At 46.4% G+C, this 19,833-nt stretch overlaps 1 protein-coding gene across 3 annotated transcripts in view; it reads right to left on the reverse strand.

Moving 5' to 3' along the window:
- Window positions 1-19,627, reverse strand: part of ITGA6 (integrin subunit alpha 6) — a 70,393-nt gene extending 50,766 nt beyond the window's left edge. Inside the window, exon 1 of one of the 3 annotated variants that reach the window (XM_070422751.1) lies at window positions 19,270-19,627. In XM_070422751.1, coding sequence (XP_070278852.1) covers window positions 19,270-19,451 — 182 coding nt within the window. In that variant the 5' untranslated portion in view covers window positions 19,452-19,627. The remainder of the gene's footprint in view (window positions 1-19,269) is intronic. The other 2 variants (XM_070422749.1, XM_070422750.1) reach the window with 2 other exon arrangements.
- Between the last annotated feature and the right edge of the window lie 206 nt (window positions 19,628-19,833).

Consider the following 19,833-nt stretch of genomic DNA (forward strand, 5'->3'; position numbering starts at 1 on the left):
CTTCAGGAAATTAATAAGATCACATTGTTTATTTTCTAAACAAGATAACTGAAACAACAGGCTTAGTAGCTGTGCCAGAGACTGCTGGCTGTTGCCCGATAGTAGCTCTCCCCTTTTGCCATAAGGAAAGAATTTCTGCTTGGGCGTAAGGCCCCGTGAATAAAGATCCCAGCCGCCCCTTCCAGCTGGACCTGCCACAGAACTCGATCCTGATGCAGGGACACATGGCAAAGTGTCACTCTGCTGCAACCAGGACTCTCCTGTTGGTGATGGCGCCCACAAGCCTTTGGCTTTACTCCTCTTTGCCCCTTTTGTCATCCTGCATAGAATGTAGATGCTGCCACCGCGGATTCCCAGGCAGAGGCTGCACATGGTACAGCAACAAGGACAAGTACTGGCTTCTGACAGCTCAGACCAGCCACCCAGATGCTCACATAACAGGGAGACAAAAGCGAGATCTTTCATATGTTTAAAAAAAAAAAGAAAGATGTAGAAATAGTATACTGTGAACAAAACAAAAATGCAATTTAAAAAGAGTACCTATATCAATATTTATAGAAGTTGCATTGCTAAACAATTACATTGTTTACTACTCCACTCCTACATTTAAAGATGATATTTAAAAATATTTAGCAATCAGTTCTGCCTGGGAATTAACCGACACAGATGGTGACGTGACATTGGAGCTGTGCCCCAGAGGCCCCTGTTGTATTAGGACATGTCCCCTTTAATTGCTGGATTGTGGGGGGAAATATGGGGAGACAGGAATGTCCTATGAGCACAGTGGCCAGGGCAGTGTTGAGGGATCCTCAGGGAGGTGGGGAAAAGCAATTTACCAACCAGAAGTATTTCAACAGTTTACCAACTAGAGCCACTGCACTGGCATACACCTGCTGACCATCAGTCCTACGTGGGCCTGTCATTATCAGGATAATATGGTACGTGCTTGAGCACATACTGTCTCCAGATACCGCACACCTTCTTACCTGTCCTGTAACAGCCTGGCAAGCCCAAACCATAATCAAATACTGAGGGAGTTACAAGAAGACTTGGTGGGTTCAAGTGCCAGCTGTACAGCTTATTAGCTGGATATTGTGTGTGGGTTATCTGTGGAACGGTTCTATCTAAAGTTTCTACTGGTGTTACAAGGATCAAATGAATCACTGTCGGATTGGCTCAATGGTTGAGTGTTGATCTATGAACCAGGAGGTCACGGTTCAATTCCTGCACATGCCCGGGTTGCAGGCTCGATCCCTGGTAGGGGGTGTGCAGGAGGTAGCCCATCAATGATTCTCTCTCATCACTAATGTTTCTATCATTCTCTCCCTCTCCCTTCCTCTCTGAAATCAATAAAAACATATTTTTTTAAAAAAGAAAAAGCAACACTGTCAGATAACCTTGAAACACGAACGCGGTGGTGAGCACTACCAGTGCTGTTATTAGTATTCAGTTAGCACATATTCCAACAAGCCATTCTAATTTTAACAAGTACTTTTTAACAAGTGCAGGTACGGGGGTGCGGGGGGCGGGGGAGGGCTCAAATGCTGAGGCCATCACGAATGCAACAGCTCCAGTGCAAAACTGTCAACTCCACTTGTTGAAAATATCCCAGCGACCCCACTGGTAGAGTATCCTGTGACATCCGAGGGTAGGACGGAGCTTGTGAGCAAGTCATGAAGAGCAGCCAGCCCCTCCTCCCAATCAGCCATGACCATTAAACAGCGCTGGGCAAGCCTCCGCACTGGGACTCAGTGGGCCCTCTACTTAAAGGAGAGGAGGAGGTCCGCGGCCCTGCTTTCTATGCAACGGATCAGAAGTTACCTGGACACCCACACTCATTAAATAAACTGTGATTCCTCCTAAAAACCGAATGCTCTGCAGACATTAAAAATGAAGGAAGCTCTTATTTACAACATCAGGCACTAAAACATGGCAAGAGAGGTGAAGACTGGGGCGGTTGGTAGGGGCTGGGAGGAAGCTAGGGGGGTTGGGGGGTGGGAATTATAGATATCTGTAATACTATCAACAATAAAATATATATAAAATGACATGGCAAGAGAAAACGAGCAAGGTGCAGAAGAGTACATATGGCATGCTACCATCCCTGTGAAAAAGGGGGTGTATGTATTCGCTCTTAAATGTACAGGTGCCCGTGAGAAGGCACAACAAGCTGGTCAAACAGTCGTTGCCTCCAGGAAGAACAGGAGGTGGGAGGGGGCTTTTCGTTCCACATGTTTTTGTATTTTCAGCGGGACCGTGTGACTATTACTAAATCGAAAAGGTATAATTTCTACAGTGATGTCAGTCAGCGGACAATGGGTTGTAGAAAGTCTTGCGGAGAAACCGGCAGACGTCATCATGGAGGTTAAAATCAGTGCCCAGAAGTCATGAAGAAAGCAAACCTCGTAACTGCATAAGGCAAGCTCACACATGCTGTCCGGATGCAGGCGGTTGCAGGCAAGCAAACGCCAAAGACTGACTTTTACAGCCCATTCAAGAGGCATGACAACACGTCAATGAAGACGTTGATAAACCTGTCCCTCTGGTGCGCCCGGCACTGGGCTGGCCATCTGGGAATTGCAATAAAGTGCAAATGGAGGGCAGAGGTTGAAAAATACTGAGGAGAGGAAATCCAAGCTGCAAAGGTAGACAAGCTTTCCACTGTGGTCCAGTGGGGCAGAGAATAACATGGAATGACAGAGAGAACTCTCCCTTTCCCTGTGGAAGTCCAAGGCATTCGGTGGCATGACAACCAGCGATATAAAATGCTCACCCTTCCTTTAGAGCACATTTTTGTTTTACTTTGAGGAAAGCATGCACATTAGGCTCCACGTTCAAGCTCTGGGCATAACAGACTAACCAGTAGGGAGTGACCCTGTCCAGTTCAGAGGCAGCTCCGCGTGCAGAGCTCAAGCAGGTAAGTACCGTTTACCAATAGCTGCGGAGTTCGAACGCCTTCGCCTTGGATGCTGTGGACAATGCCACCTGTGAAGGGAGGATCTGCCGTGAGTCAGGCCTGAGTCAGACTCCTGACCTCACCTGTCATCTAATCTAAAACATGAATGAGTGTCGTGGAAGGGACCGGGAACAGAGCGGGGTGGGGATCCAGGTGGGAACACACAACTGCGTCTGGATGTGTGGTCAAAGGCAAACCCAGGCTGTTCCTCACCGACAAATGCTTATCTCAGGAACTCGGGATGGCCAACTCCATGATGAGAAAAGGTTCTCAGACAGTCTGGTGGGCCTTAAATGGATCCGCTTAAGTTTCTGGTGACATTTATAAAAACAGACACATTGGCTAGCTAGACCCCTGCTTCGGGGTGGGCAGGAGAGGAGGAGGCCAGGGGTCAGTGGGAAACCAGAAAGACTTCAGGGCACGAGGGGAAGGGAGATGGAGGTGCAGCTGTCAGAAGTCGGCCACCAATTCATGACATAAAGTGAGGGAGGCAGTGGTCTACCTTTCTAGATCGGTTCCTCCGTTCCTTCCCAACTTCTGCAGGTGGTTTACAAGAAATGCACAAAAGCATGGTTGGGTAATAATACTAGACTGCTCCCACTCCTGTACCGATGGAAACACCTATGGCCGACCACGGGGCTCAGATTTCTTTTACAGCACATTTTTGTTTTACTTGGAGGACAGCATGCACGTTAAGCTCCACGTTAAAGCTCTGGGCAAAATAGAAAAATCAGACCCAACTCGTGCCTTCAGAAGGCCCACAATTCAGAACTGTCATGAAGCTTTTATTCGGACAGCTCCCAAACAGCTCATTAGAAATTCCATAAATGAAAACATCAGTAAGAATAAAGAGAGTATGAAACTCAACAGGACCTGAACAACGCAGTCATTAGAAAAATCAAGAGGTAAGGAACAGAGGAAGAAAATAAAACTGCCTGTAGGCAACAGATTAACATGGCTCCAAAGGAAGCTGGGGAGCAGGATAGGGGGTTGTAGTGTGAACAAGGGAAGTATTTGCAAGACGAGCTAAAGATGGCCTGACTACCAGGGACAGCTGTTAGTCTAATCTGGTGTTGCCTGAACAAACACACTTCCTTTCGAACTTCGACCTGTAAATATCATATCAAACCTCAGCCTCAACCTGAACATATTGTGCCACTGAAATTACTGTTTCATTTTAAAGCTACTAAGAGAGTTAGGTAGGAGGAGCAGCGAGACATAAGAGGTAAATGAATGAGACCAGGCCTTTTATCTGTTGCAATTTTCTCTTTAACTCAGTTAAAAGCTTAGGACAAAATTACAGCAGGTCCTCAAATAACATCATTTTGTTATAACGCCATGGGAACTTAACTCTTGTTGATATCAATCAACCTATGGTAAAGATGGTTTCATTATATGTTGTTTCACCACAGTTCCAAGAACTTATTGATAACACTGAGGACATACAGGATTCTGGTTTCTCAAAAAGATGCCCAGAACCTTGGAGGTGCCCAGAGGGAGCCAGGCACACAGGAACAGTTCTTTACCAAAGTGGAAAACCCATTCTAAGCTATGACATGGAATTTAAAATTTCTACCATAAAATGTGTTAAACTTTTAATTACACTGCCACTAATCTAGTACCATCTCAAGTGGTATGATTTAGCACAATCCCATAGTCAGTTATTTTAAGTTTAGTTTATCAGTAATTTATGGCCTCATAATATGGGGCATATACTAGGTGTATCGGTTAATAATGCGGATTTTTTTCAATAGATAGAGTTACACATATGTTGATATATATGCGATTTGATATATATGCTATTTTGTTGTATTGACAACAAGCTTCAAAACTTCATATGTCAAATCTGCTGAAGGTGTTAACATCATAGATATTTTTACACTTAAAAATGTCGAATTTTGTGCCAAAAAAAGAGCATCTGTGGGAAGTTTTAATTCATTACTTTATTTTGAAGAAAAGTGCTGCTGAATACTTCAGGAAGCTTATGGTGAACATGCTCCATCTCAAGATACTTGTGAACGCTGGTCTAAACGCTTTAAAAGTGATGATTTCAATGTGAAAGACAAAGAACGTCCAGGTCAACCGAAAAAGTTTGAAGACCAACAATTACAAGTATTATTGGATGAAGATGCGTGTCAAACTCAAAAACAACTTGCAGAAAGATTAAACATTGCTCAGCAAACAATTTCCGATCATTTACAAGCAATGGGCAAGATTTTAAAGGAAGGAAAATGGGTGCCACATCAACTGAACAAAGACAAATGAAAAACCGAAAAGTCATCAGTAAAATGTTGCTTCAATGGCATGAAAGAAAGTTCTTTTTGCATCAAATTGTGACTGGCAATGAAACCTGGATTTATTTTGAGAATCCCCAATGCACAAAATCATGGGTTGGTCCAGGTCAACCATTAACATCAACTGTAATGCAAAATAGCTTCGGAAGAAGACAATGCTCTGCGTTTGGTGGGATCAGCAAGGTGTGGTATATTATGAGCTTCTAAAACCAGGTGAAACTGTTTATACTGACAACAAATAATCAATTTGAACCATGCTTTGATCATGAAATGATCAGAATGTTCCAGAAGACACAGCAAAGTAATTTTGCTTCATGATGACGCACCATCACACACTTCAAAACCAGTTAAAGACACGTTAAAAGATCTTGCCTGGGAAGTATTAACCCACCCGCGGTATTCACCAGACCTTGCTCCTTCAGATTACCCCTTGTTCCGATCAATGGCACACGCACTTTCTGAGCAGCGCTTCAAAACGTACAAAGAAGCGGAAAATTTGGTCTCTGAATGGTTTGCCTCAAAGTAAGAAAAGTTCTATTGGGACGGTATCCACAAATTACCTGAAAGATGGGGAAATGTGTAGCTGGCGATGGACATTACTTTGAATGAAGCACTTTTGATATTTCTCTTGAGATTGTCGTGTTTTCTTTGATTACAAAATCCGCATTATTAACCGGTACACCTGGTACGTGCCTGATGTCTACGCACTGTAGGACAAGTTGAAGAAGTGCCGGAGTATTCACAACCACGTGACTACACTTAACACCACTGAGCTGCACACTCAGAAACGGCTAAGACAGTGAATGTTATGTGATATGCATTTTACCGCAATGGGAGGAGGAGGAGGCTGAGAACCACCACCACCGGGTATAAAGGCTCATTCTGAAGAGAGTGTCATACCACTTCCTGTTCTCCAGCAATCTGTACTGCCTTTGGAAATCAAATCAACTCATAGAGCTTAACAACACATATTAGGGACCCATTTCTGTCTATTAGATTTGAACCAAAAACGGACAGGCTGTCAGTCTTGCTCTTAAGATGTCCACAAACAGCAGAGATAACATCTCTCAGGCTAACATTTCTAGAGCACCCTCTAGAAAGGTTTCGTTCCAAGAATAGGCTACTTCACCAAAAGGTAGATGTGTATGGCACAGTATTAGGTGGACCGGGCAATCAATAGCTGGGTCTCGGGGCGCACAATGTCACGACCGAGCTGTCACTTGACTTTCCCAGGTTCAGTTATCCCTCTGCAGAGAAAAGGTTGGGCTGGTCGGTGCTTCTCAACTATTTCCACAAAAGCACAGAGAAAAGTGAACAAGAATGGGGGCATAGCCCAAACAAAGCAACCACCAAAAGCTTGAAATGTCTCTAAACCCTCTTGGGGTTTTTTTAAGCCTCTTGTTTTATATGATAAACTTACATGTTCCATTCTGCACTATAAAAAAAAAAGACACCTCACCATCATGCCACCTAATTCGTGGCACACCCCAGGGAAATAGATGCTAAAGTCCTGATTATTCAAACTCTTGCATAATTTCAGAGATATTCTATTTCCTTTCAGATTCTGATTTACCACAGGCTATCTCTGCAGCCTGTACTATTTATTGTGAAAGAAGAGATTAAAAGCTGGCAGTGTTTTAGAACCCACAGTGCTCTTACCCATAGTGCACTCCTGGCAATTCAACGAGGCCATGAGTCATTTCTTTTCAGTGCGTGAAGGGAGACACTGGACATGTTGACCAGGATCACAAAGATGATGATGGACCAGGCCAGCAGGAGCAGGAGGCAAGGTCCTGGGGCCCCTACCCTGTTCTCAGCTCACTTCCACCTTGCACAGCACACGCCCACCTGTCGACGCCCTAGTGTCTACCTGGCCTAGAGGACATGCAGACACCATGCCATCCAAGATAATACCAGAACTTGCAGATACTCCCACATGGGAAATGCACACACAACACCTGAAATGAGCCTTATAAGGATTTAACAAAATAAAAAATGGGGGGTTGGGGGGAGGCGGGGGTCTCTGTAGCGGGAATATAGCATAAGGAGCTGGAGATTCTTGGAGGGTTTTGAAGTGTTGCCATTTTCTCTTCCTTCTTCCAAGCCTCACATTTCCCCTTCCTCTCTTCAAGACAATGTTACAGCTCCCATCTGCCTGTGAACTGCTCTGACTCTGGCTATAGCCCCACCCAAGGGGCAACCTCACCTTTGACCTGACGCCCAAAGGGCAGCTGGTTCCCAGACTATGAAGATAAGACAGCTACAAAACTCCTCTGTGTGAGGGAATTATATTGCTATTTTACGTTAAGGCAGCCACCACGGTACAGGCTGATGTTCACCGGACATGCCGGGCACTATGCTAAGTGCTTTATACTCCCACATTTAATCTGCACAAGCCTCTGGGGTTGGTACTTTCCGTGCCTCCATTTTACTGATAAGGCCAAGTAACTTGCCCAAGGTCAAATCCACAGAATGTGGAGAAGCTGAGATTCAATCCTCACATCCCTAATTCTAGAATGGAGCGCTTACTCCTACAGGCTACACAAGTTTTGAGTAGCTTAGAACTTATGATCTGCTGTTATTCACTGAGAGACTAGAAGCAAGCAGAAAAAACCTCACCATCTTCCACCTACCTGCACCAGTGCCCCTCTGTGATGTGGTAAACAGGCCCACCCACCACTGGTGCATTCCCCTCACCTCTTCGCAGACATCACACCAGCTCCTCCCTCTCCTGCATTCACTTTTCCTTTTCTACTGAGTCAGCATCAACTAACCTGCTGACTATAATTTTATCCCAACTTAAAAAAAAATGATGAGCCCTGGTCAGTGTGGTTCAGTTGGTTAGAGTGTTGTCTCATGCACCAAAAAGTTGCCAGTTCCATTCCTGATCAGGGCACATACCCAGGCTGTCGGTTCGATCCCTGGTTGGGTGCGAGGATGCGTAATGGGAGGCAACCAATTGATATTTCTCTCTCATATCAATGTTACTCTCTCTCTCTCTCTCATCCTCAGGTGAGGATTAAAAAAAAAAATTAAATTCCCTCTCAACCCCATTTCCCCCTTAGTGCTTGTTCTCCTCTCTTCAGCAAAACTCAAGAGTTCTAATCCTTTGTCTCCCTCTTCTATTCTCTCTCCAACCTACTCCAACCAGGCATTGCCCCCAATCCTCCCCCGGTGCTCTGGTAAGGTCCCCGATGGCCCCCACACTGCTATAGCAGGGATCAGTTCTCAGGGTCATATGACAACGATGGCTCACTCCTAAAGCAATTCCAGGACAGCACACCTAGTTCTACCTTACAGGCCATTCCTCTCAGGCTCTGAGGCTGGTTCCCTTCATCTCCCTCACCTCTACTAGTATATCTTCAATCCAAACCTTTCCACCTGAACTTCAGACCCTAATAAAACAGCGGACTCAACAACTCCACCTGGATGTCTAGACATCTCAAATACAACATGTCCTAGCCCTAGCCGGTTTTGCTCAGTGGATAGCGCATCGGCCTGCAGACTGAAGGGTCCCAGATTCTGGTCAAGGACACATGCCCGGGTTGAGGGCTCAATCCCTAGTAGGGGGCATACAGGAGGCAGCCAACCAATGATTCTCCCTCATCATTGATGTTTCTATCTCTCCCTCTCCCTTCCTCTCTGAAATCAATAAAAATGTATTTAAAAAAATAAAAATCAAATCAAATTCCTGACCTTCCCTCAGTCTCTATGCCCCTTATGGTCTTCCCTAAACCCTTCTATCACAACCTCACATCCTGCCAGCTACTCGGGTAAAAAACCCTGCAGACATTCTTTTCTACTCTCTCTCACCTAGTATCTAGTCCACAGGAAATCCTATTGGCTCTACCTTCAAAATATGTCCAGAATCCCACCACTTCTCACTATCTTCACTGCTATCATGTTGGCTCAAACCACCATGGCCTCTCATCTGTCATTACAGGAGCCTCCTAATTAATATCACTACATCTACCCTTGCCCTCATACAGTCTATTCTCAACAATGTAGCAGCTAAAAAAAAATGCATTTAAAAATCCAAGTCCGGCTGTAACCGGTTTGGCTCAGTGGATAGAGTGTCGGCCTGCGGACTGAAGGGTCCCAGGTTCGATTCTGGTCAAGGGCATGTACCTTGGTTGCGGGCACATCCCCAGTAGGGGGTGTGCAGGAGGCAGCTGATCAATGTTTCTCTCTCATCGATGTTTCTAACTCTCTATCCCTCTTCCTTCCTCTCTGTAAAAAATCAATAAAATATATTTTTAAAAAAAATCCAAGTCGGATCATACTCTTCTCAGCACACTCCAATAGCTTCCCATGTCATTCATGAGTAAAAGTCAGTTTCTCAATCACCATAAGGCTCTACACAATCTGCCTCCAGGAGACGATCGGTCTCCTTGCTGTTTGTTACTGAACATGCCAGACATGCTTCTGCCTCAGGGCCTTGGCACTTGCTGCTTTCTTTGCGGGAATGCTCTTCCCTCTAACACTGACATGACTCCCACCTTCACTTTCTCAGTGAAGTCTTCCCTGACTGACCTATTGCAAATCACGTCCCACCCCAGTCCCACTCCCTATTCCATTTCTCCACTTTTTTTTTTCCTCTGTATCACCTCTTACCATTAATATAATACCTTCCTTACTTTGTCTGTCTCCCTCACAGAACCTAAGCAGGAATTTTATCTATTTTGTTTGCTGCTATATCGCCAGCACTAGATCAGTGCCTAATACATAGACAATGACAAACAAATTATCTGTTGAACTAAAAACTTCTACAGGAAAACCCCAAAAGGCTGGTTATGAGTTCTGTAGCAGGTCCAGAGCACAGTCCCCTCCAAGTTTTTACTTGTTCCTCGTGTTCAAGAATGAAAACCCCTATTTCTTTTAGGTTGAAATATAACATACATTTATACAGACACACATACACAGAAATAAATGCACTTACCAAAGACCCATTTCCTATCCTCTGACAGTGAAAATCCTCAGATGGCTTCTGGCTGGTGAGCTGGTCAGCTGGAGCGTGGCTGCCTCTCAGCGCTCACTTCCTGGGATCATCCTGAGCGAGGGCCCCAGAGGCCTCCCCACACTCTCTGTTAATCTCTATAGCAGACTTGGGCACTTTCTAAATATAACACGAGGCTTAGAAAGCACTTTTCTTTCTAACTGACTGATCTGATATGGTATCTGGAACACTGCTCCAGCCGGCCCCCAAGTCCTCGCTTGGGCTTTGGACCCTCTAGATCGGCGGGCCAGGCCCATCAGGGTCCAGATCCACCTCCTTCTGCACGTGTGAGTTCATAGGAGACCTTTTTATCACCCAGATCTTCAAGCCAGCTCAATTTTCCCCGAGTACTGCCCTAAGTTAGCACATATGCCCAGTCTCACCAGCAGCCATGAGGCCGACGTGGCGAATGCCATTGTCCCAGAATCATGTTTCTGCACATTCCCTGGTCACATCCGAGCCTCTTCAAGCTTTCCCTTGTTCGGGAACGCTTCGAATTTTTTTAAAGCATGGGTTTCTTTGTGACACAGCAAAGTTGGATTCCTTAGGCCATAATCAATACATTCATCCCAGCTCTTTTAAATGCCTTTTTCTATCTATCTCCAACCTCTCCAGAGTCGGATAGATGTCTAAACACTTCCATTTCACAACTTCAAAACACCTTTTGTTCTTGAAGGACAAAGAGAACGACCCTGCCAGTGGAAAGGGCGGGGGGCGGCGTGGGGGGGGGGGGCGGGTGCCAGGCCATCACCTGACCCGGGCAGGACTCCTCACCCTCCTCAGCAAGAAGAGCAAACAAACCTTCACACTCCCCGAGCTGCCAAATGGGCCGCCCACACTAGGACCGACCACTCCGCACCGCTGGCTGTGACATGCTTTGGTGAGGATTCTGTCGCGGTGCTTTGTGGGGTCCACAGAGACTGGCCACTTGAGCAATGGCCCTGTGTCCTGAAGAACAGGGCTCTGACTCTGCCAGGAGAAAAGGGTCCACTGGCTCCGAAGGCTTATGCTTCAGTGACGTCCTCCCCCACCCCCCCGCGCCCCCAGGGCCAGAGATGTTTATTATCGCTTGTATCACCCACACAATTAAAATAACCTCAGTACAAATGAATGTCCTTGGCAAAGTGAAGAAACTGTAGTGACACTGATCCCGCCACCCAGAGCCAAGCACAACCCTGGGTAAGCAGGCAGGACCTGTGCTGCGTTTACTCTTCCTATCACTAACCAACGTGCCCCTTTCAAATTATTCCAACGTTTATTTTCATTTCTATACCCCCAGGCTTAAAAGGCCTATTTCTCTAAAAGGTTTTTCTGATACTGTATCTGAAATGGTGTTCCAAAAAAAGTAATCTTTGGATTGTATGACATGCAAAATACATCTCCGGTGATGGCGAACCTTTTGAGCTCGGCGTGTCAGCATTTTGAAAAACCCTTACTTAACTCTGGTGCCGTGTCACATATAGAAAATTTTTGATATCTGCAACCATAGTAAAACAAAGATGTATATCTTTGATATTTATTTTATATATTTAAATGCCATTTAACAAAGAAAAATCAACCAAAAAAAGAGTTCGCGTGTCACCTCTGACACGCGTGTCATAGGTTCGCCATCACTGATCTAGCCAATTGGCAAATAAACATGCGAGCAGACATCCATGGCTCCAGGTCACTTGTCTTTGCCTCCTACAGTTGCTTCAGCGGCACCTTCCCTGTTCCCCCTAATTCAGAACAGTCTTCTTTACCACATAATTGGTTTTAGAGACTTAAAAGTGTTCTAAAGTCTTTTTGCCAACTTGGGAATAGATGAAGTGCTAGCAGAATCCGTGTGTGTGTGTGTGTGTGTGTGTGTGTGTGTGTGTGTGTGTAAGGTCACTGCTATAAGGTCTGTGGCCTGTGAAAAGTGTCATTCCGCAAAAATGCTAACCTTGGAATAGCTAAGCTGAGTTAGACTTGTCTTGCTTTGCTTATCTAAATAAAAAAACCAGCAGCAGATCAGATGACCATCAGGCTAACAGGGTTCAACAATGGTGAAGAGCCAATCCGTAGGTCCCAGTTCAAGCCTAATTAACAACTAGCCTCTTGCTTTAGTTCCTAGGGAACACGGTTTGCTATTCTAAGTGCCAGTTTAACAAACCAGAATCTGCTAAAGGTCCAAAATCTGCACATTGCCCAGGCCAGGAAGCATGGACTACATGGATTTACAACCTCTTCACCTCTGACAACCTTGCCTTCCACGTTTATTTAACAAACACAAAGTGCCTCCTCTGGGCCAGGACTAGTCTAAGGTTCAATTATCCTCACTTTACAGCTGAGGAAAGAGAAGCCTAGAGAGGTTAGGTATTGACTTATAAAAATATACAGGTGTTATGATTGATAATAAATATATACTTGGTCTTTATCCTTGTTTCTGTCACAGGGCTCCTAAAACCCTTGGAATTTCCTAAGAGATCACAGTGACAAAAATTGTCTTTTGTTATGTCAATGAGATGTCTTTAGGAAAGTACCTAAGAATGGGGGCTGGTTGCCAGGAGAACCAAACACTTCATTAGAGGGTTGGAACTTTCAGTCCCACACCCCTGACCTCCTGGGAGGGGAAAGGGGCTAGAGGTTGAGTTCAAACACCAATAGCCAAAGATTTAAACAGTTATAATACCTATGCAAAGAAGCCTCCATTAACAATCCAAAGGATGGAGTTTGGAGAACTTCCAGGTTGGTAAGCACATGGAGATCCCCGGAGAGCAGTATGCTCAGAACCTGGAAGCTCACACACACACCCCACACACATACCCCGCCCCCCATACCCTGCCCTATGCATCTCCTCCACCTGGCCATTCGTTCCTGAGTTCATATCTTTTTTATTTTTTAAATATATATTTTTATTGATTGCAGAGAGGAAGGGAAAGGGAGAGAGATAGAAACAACGATGAGAGAGAATCATTGATCGGCACCGACCCTCACTGGGGACCCAGCCCACAACTGGGGCATGTGCCCTTGACCAGAATCGAACCTGGGACCCTCCAGTCCACAGGCCGACGCTGTATCTACTGAGCCAAACCAGCTAGGGTTTGAGTTCATATCTTTTAATACTAAACTGGTAATCTAATAAGTAAAATGCTTTTCTGAGTTCTGTGAGCCACTCTAGCAAATTATTTGAACCCCAGGAGGGGGTCGTGGTAACCTCCAATCTGTAGCTGGTCTATCAGACAACCTGGAGTTATAATTGGTAGCTGAAGTGGGGGAAAGGCGGTCTTGTAGGACTGAGCCTTAACCTGTGGGATCTGATGCTATCTCCAGGTAGACAGTGTCAGAATTGAGTTAAATTGTAGGATACCCAGCTGGTGTCTAAGAATTGTTTGGTGGTGTTGGGGGAAAACCCCCACAGTGGAACTGGGTGCAGAACTGTAGGAAGCCTGCACCATGCCACAGCTGGTAAATGCAGAGCAGGCTTTGATCCCAGCTAGCTTTAGACGACAGCTGGGATCTAGGCTCTAGCTCTAGAGCAGGGGTGGGCAAACTTTTTTACTCGAGGGCCACAATGGGTTCTTAAACTGGACCAGAGGGCCGGAACAAAAGCATGGATGGAGTGTGTGTGTGAACTAATATAAATTCAAAGTAAACATCATTACATAAAAGGGTACTACGGTCTTTTTTTTTTTTTAGTTTTATTCATTTCAAACCGGCCAGATCCGACCCGCGGGCCATAGTTTGCCCACGGCTGCTCTAGAGTCTACTCTTATCCACTACGTTATGCTGCCTTCTGTACATAAAAAGGAAAGTTCATTTAGCTCAAACCTGGAAAACTTTAAGAGCAGATTCTTGGATCACATCTACAGAAACTGACCACATCTATCTCCATAGAGCTGGGCTGAGCCTAAAATTACATTTTTTGCAAAGAGATTTCCCAAGTTGCCCTGATGAGCAGCCATCGTGTGCTGGAGAGGCAACCAACTGATGTCTCTCTCTCACACATCAATGTTTCTCTCTCTGTGCCTCTCCTTCTCCCTTCCACTGTCTAAAAAAATCAATGGAAAAAATATCCTCGGATGAGGATTTTTTTTTGAAACAAGGCCCCTGCCCTCACCTAACCTATAATCCAGTTGGGAGAGATTGGATCATCCTCTGAAAAGGCAGGTAACAGTTAAACAGAAAACCATCAGAACTGTCAGGCACATGATAGTAAGTGCTGCAGACATTCAAAGGAAGAAGAAATTGCTGGAGTGTAGGTTGGGCTAAAAAGACTTTCAATGAGAAATTTAAACTGGTTCTTGAGATATGACTATGTTCTTTAAGATGGGCTGACTTGGAACCAATCAGTGTTCCAGGTAAAACTGACATCTACATACAATAGTATTTTTTATTATGTCTCCATTGTTCCTCTTGCAAGTGCCAAGTAATAGGCTGGCCAACTCTGCCCACTGTAGTATGTTGAGCCACGATCCTAAGGGTGCCACATGCCATAATTCCAGTACTATTTGGTTACAAAAACTTAAATTAAATCAATATTATTGTTATGCGAAAATAGAGACTTATGCAGCTAAAAACAGAGTAATGGATTCTTTACAATAGAGGAGAATACTATATGAGCATGTAACCTGACTTTCCCAACAAATTATTCAGACCAAATGAATTCTCTGATCCTCATCTCAACCCTGTCTTAGGTGGATAAATGTAAACTACTTGGGTAAAAGTTAAACTTGTTTACTTCTGCGTTCTTGCAGAGTCCTATGATCTCTCAGTGTCCCTGTCCATGTTGACTCTCAGGACTCAAGGTGACTGAGCACAGTCACAGTGCCTGGATGATGGCCTTGGGCCACACGGCACTCTGAATGAATTCAAGGAAGCAAGTGCTTAGGTACACATCCTGAAGACAACTCTGATCCCTGGCTAGCTTGTCACTACTCACTGGGCTTTTTCAGAAGGAGGGGAAGACAGGCAAAGAAGGAGGGACCCAGAAGCTGATCCAAGGCCAGTTGGAATAAGGGCCAAGAGGAAGAAAGTCCAAGCACAGATATTTAAATAGACAGCCCTGACCCATGTGGGAAGCAGTTTAATAAATCAACCTGACATAGTGCATTTCCAAAACTCAGATGCTAGCCAATTTATTTCTGTCTGAAGGGCATTTCTGAATTTTCCTCTTAAAGATGGCATTCGCACGAGCCAGAAATATCAAGTTCAAATCCATATCCTGTTAAGATTCTGCTCATGCCATTGTGAGAATTTAGACATTTTTTAGCTTTCGGCTTCAGTTTCTTCATCTACAAAGAGAGCCAGTCGGACTAGATAATCCCTAGTCCAGTAAACATGATTTTTAAAGTGGGGGCATCACAACTCTGAGAAAAATCAAGAACAAGCACCATAGAATCCGAACAGAGCGACTGGGCCCGGTGAGCCTCTAACAGTGGTTCTCAACCTTCCTAATGCCACGACCCTTTAATACAGTTCCTCATGTTGTGGTGACCTCCAATTTCATTGTTACAAATTGAACATAATTAAAGCATAGTGATTAATCACAAAAAAATATGTAATTATATGTGTTTTCCAATGGTCTTAGGCGACCCCTGTCATTCGACTGCCAAAGGGGTCGCGACCCACAGGTTGAGAACCGCTGCTCTAGAAGGTAGTGATCAGAAAGTTCCCAAAAAGAAAATTGGGATAAATCCAGAATTATTCCATGGGAATATTTCTTATAGCTCTCCCTCTTCTGGGTTCTGCCTTATAGTCATACATAGATCTGTATAATCTTCCCAGAAGAGCTAAGAGTGATGATTCATAGAATGGGCATATCCATATAGCTATCTTCCCATACTTTCTACCTGGGAGGGTGGGAGATGGGAGTGGTGGTGTGTGACTCAGCCTTAACTACCTAGAGAAATGAAAGATTCCAAGACTTTCAGACCCTGGCCTCAGTAACTCAGCCAACCCTCTAAATATTTTGAAGTCTGAAACTTCTTTAATATACAGCCTAAAAACCTGAGTGATGTTTTATAGTCTCTACTTCAGTTTTATAGTGCTGAACGTTTGAGGAATACACAATATGTTTTAAGGCTCTCAGATACAGTATTATTCCATTATAAAATCTTAACTAGAGTTTAAGTTGTTACTAAATAGTCAAATGGCATTGTAGAAAATATAACCCAGAAATATCTATCGTGGTTTCTAGAGCAGTGCATTCATTTGATATTCCCACACATCTTTGATATTTTACTTCTCCTAACTCAAAGTCCCTTGTTCACTAAATTTTCTTTTGTTATAAATCTAATTAAAGCCAGATTAAGGTTAAATTGCTTTGAAAATGGGTTTCATAAATGTGACTCAGAGTTTAAAACATCAATTACTCAAACTACAATAATCTTTGGCTGTACTCTTTGGCAGTCTTAGAATCACAGAATGTTTAACATCTGTATAGTAGCTGGCACATAGTAGGAATTCACTTACTCTTTCTAAGTTTCTCACCATTAACAGCTACCATTTAATCAGCAAGTAAACAAGTCAGTCAGGAATTAAACACTTTGCATGTTATCTCTTAATCCTCACAATGACCCTCATTAAGCAGTAATATCTCCATTTTACAGATAAACACACTAAGGTTCAAAGTAATACAAGAGCTGCTAAATGGCTGAGAGTGAATTTGAGCTCAGGTCTCTCACCAGAAATACTCCCACTAAGCTTGTCCAGGGAGTGCAAAGTTTAGGAAGCTGGACAGTGGGGGTCTAGACCTCACCAGCAATTATTTACACCCACATCCTTTACTGACAAAGATGACAACGGATGTGGGTATGGCCTGTGTGTGCTGGTTACCCTGAGAGGGCAATGCTGCACCTGAAGCTGAAATACTTGACCAAAAGAAGTAGGGCAGGGAGTGGCATCTGACATACACCACAGCCCCCTAGAGCAGTGGTTCTCAACCTTCTGGCCCTTTAAATACAGTTCCTCATGTTGTGACCCAACCATAAAATTGTTTTTGTTGCTACTTCGTAACTGTAATGTTGCTACTGTTATGAATCGTAATGTAAATATCTGATATGCAGGATGGTCTTAGGCGACCCCTGTGAAAGGGTCGTTCGACCGCCAAAGGGGTCGCGACCCACAGGTTGAGAACCGCTGCCCTCGAGTGTGGTCACTGCCATACTCCAGGCTCTTGGGCAACATCCCCTTTAAAGTGGGCCTGTCCCTATCTGAGGGTCTGATCAGTCCCTCCATTAACCTCCAAGAAGAGCATTTCTAGAAGGCATCACACCCCCTACATAGGCTTATTCTTACCCTGGAGAGGACTTGCAGCAACTCTAACAGCCAAGAAGTCCACCAGCAGTAACAAGCTGTAGCAAGCACACTGCTAACCTTGGTGACAACAGAGATTCCTGGCTACAAACACATTTTTGCCCATCTCCCACCCCAAGGACATGTTCTTGCCCCAGTACTTCCCTTCAGAATGTTTGCTTGAACAAGTACCTCAAGGAAGCCACCAGCTCCAGGAGGCATCTGATTGCAGAGGGAAAACGCCAAGGACAGTGTCTTCCCTCTGCTGGCCCAGTCATGTCTGCACGAACAAGTTCAAATTCTCCCTATGGGTAGCTACACATCTAGGCACTCCTAAGTATTCAGACACACTAAGCCTCCTCCATTAACCGACTTAACAGAAACCACCTTTCACTTCAGATTTACAGCTCAACAATTCTTTCCAAAGCAGATATAAGCAGCTGGCCAAGCCTGCAGACCACTGGCCAGCGGCCTCCCCACCCCCAACTAATTCTAATTCCTTTACTTAACTAGCAGGTGTTAAAAAAAAAAAAAATCCAAGATTCAGGGGCCCACAATATTCACCGATTCCAAAGTTCTTAATTGCTGAACTCAAAATCCAAATTCCCATTCGCCTCTCATAAACACTAAGTCCTCTCTTGACCGTGCCTGCACTTTGCTTTCTCCGCTCTGTTGGTCCTGGAAGAACCTCAATTCAACTAAAGTCGCGGGGGGCGGGGGCGCTTTGGTGAGTTTATTTTTCGGTAGCACAGATCAAGAATGCAGCCCCACTGCGATTAAGTCGACTAAGCTCCCAAACACCCCTCTCTCCAACCTAAACAGTTTGATCATGTGGGAACCAAACACTATCTAAGAAAGAAAGAAAAAAAAAAGGAGAAGCTGAGCGTGCCGGTCTCCGCTTTCTCCTGGGAGGCGCCCGGCTATGCTGTGCTGGAAGGGGGCTGTCACTTCCAAACCTGGCTTGCAAAGCGCCAGCCCAGATCGGACATGTTGCTTTCACCCCTCGGCTGCGCCTGCCCACTGCAGGCGCCCAAAGGGTCTCGGGTGCCGCCGGGCGCTTTGGGGCCTGGGCTGGGGGCATGGCTGGGGGTGGCGAGCACACCATTCGGGGGGGGGGGGGGGCTTGTTTTCTCTGCAGATATGGCCCCTCGAGCAGGTGCTGGGTTAGTCCCATCATTGGGGGAGGGGGGAGGATGTTAAAGTATCTCGTGCAGGAGCACCCGCCCCGCAGGGAAAGCCACACGGACGCGATGGAAAGTGACTTTCCAACTTCTGCGGGGCTCGCGAGTCTGCAGGGGGACGGGGAGCTCCGTAAAGTTTGGAAAAGGCCTGGATCTTCCTGGAGCAACACTCCCGGTAACCCCACTGCAGCGGTGCAGCGACCCTACAGCCCAAGTCACCCCGCCCCAACACACACGTGAAGCTCAGCGAAGCGTGCCACCTGCCGGGTTCCCAGCAAACATGCCCGGAGGGAAGGACCACCGGAAAGTACTCGTTTAAAAAAAAAAAAAAAAGAAAGAAAAGAAAAAGAGTAATACTCTCGGGGCAGAGAACAGACCCGCCTGGCACCGGGGCCGCGGTGCGCAGGAGTCGACCCTCGGGGTCTCCTCCTGCCCCGGCTGCCTGTGGGGAGGCTCCGCTCCAGGCGGAGCCGGGGCCGAGCGCGCGGGCCGGCGGAGTCCCGGGCGGAGCAGCCGAGGGGTAGGGCGGCCGGCGGGACCCGGGGGCCGGCGCCCGGGTGGGGGTGGGAAGATCAGTGAACTCACAGCCGCTTGTCCTCGGGCTGCAGCTGCCAGTGCATGGCCAGCGAGAAGCCGAAGAGGCTCCCGGGGTCCCCAGTTTTCCGGATCACATTGTCCTCGCGGGTGTCCAAGTTGAAGGCAGCGCCGAGCCCGGGCAGCAGCCCCGCCGACAGGTAGAGCAGCCACAGCTGCCCCGCGGCCGCCATGGGAAGGTCGGCGCCCCGGGAAGGGAGCGGGAGCTGCGAGGTGCGCGGGCGCCCTGCGCTCCGGGCCGGGTTCGAGGCTGCGGCGCTGCAGCTACCGCGGCGGCCTCGGTCGGTTCTCGCCGCCCGTCCGGCCCCACCCCCGGGACGAGTCGCGCTCTCTGCCAGGCCGCTCCCCCTCGCAGGCAGCTCCCACCGCTCAATGAGCCCGTTGTTCTCTGGAGACTCGCAGGCGTTTTATCAAGTGACGAGGACGCCGGCCCCGCCCCTCCCCACCCCTCTGGCCCCTCCTCGCGCGCCAGCCTCGGCCTGCCGCCCGCACCTTCCCCGCGGGCCGGGCTGCGGTACCCTCCCCGGCGCACCCCTCGCCGCCCGGCCTCCCCTA

Source organism: Myotis yumanensis, unplaced genomic scaffold (assembly GCF_028538775.1).
Source record: "Myotis yumanensis isolate MYYU_CA2020_CCGP unplaced genomic scaffold, mMyoYum1.0.hap1 SCAF_8, whole genome shotgun sequence".
Taxonomy (NCBI): Eukaryota; Metazoa; Chordata; class Mammalia; order Chiroptera; family Vespertilionidae; genus Myotis; species Myotis yumanensis.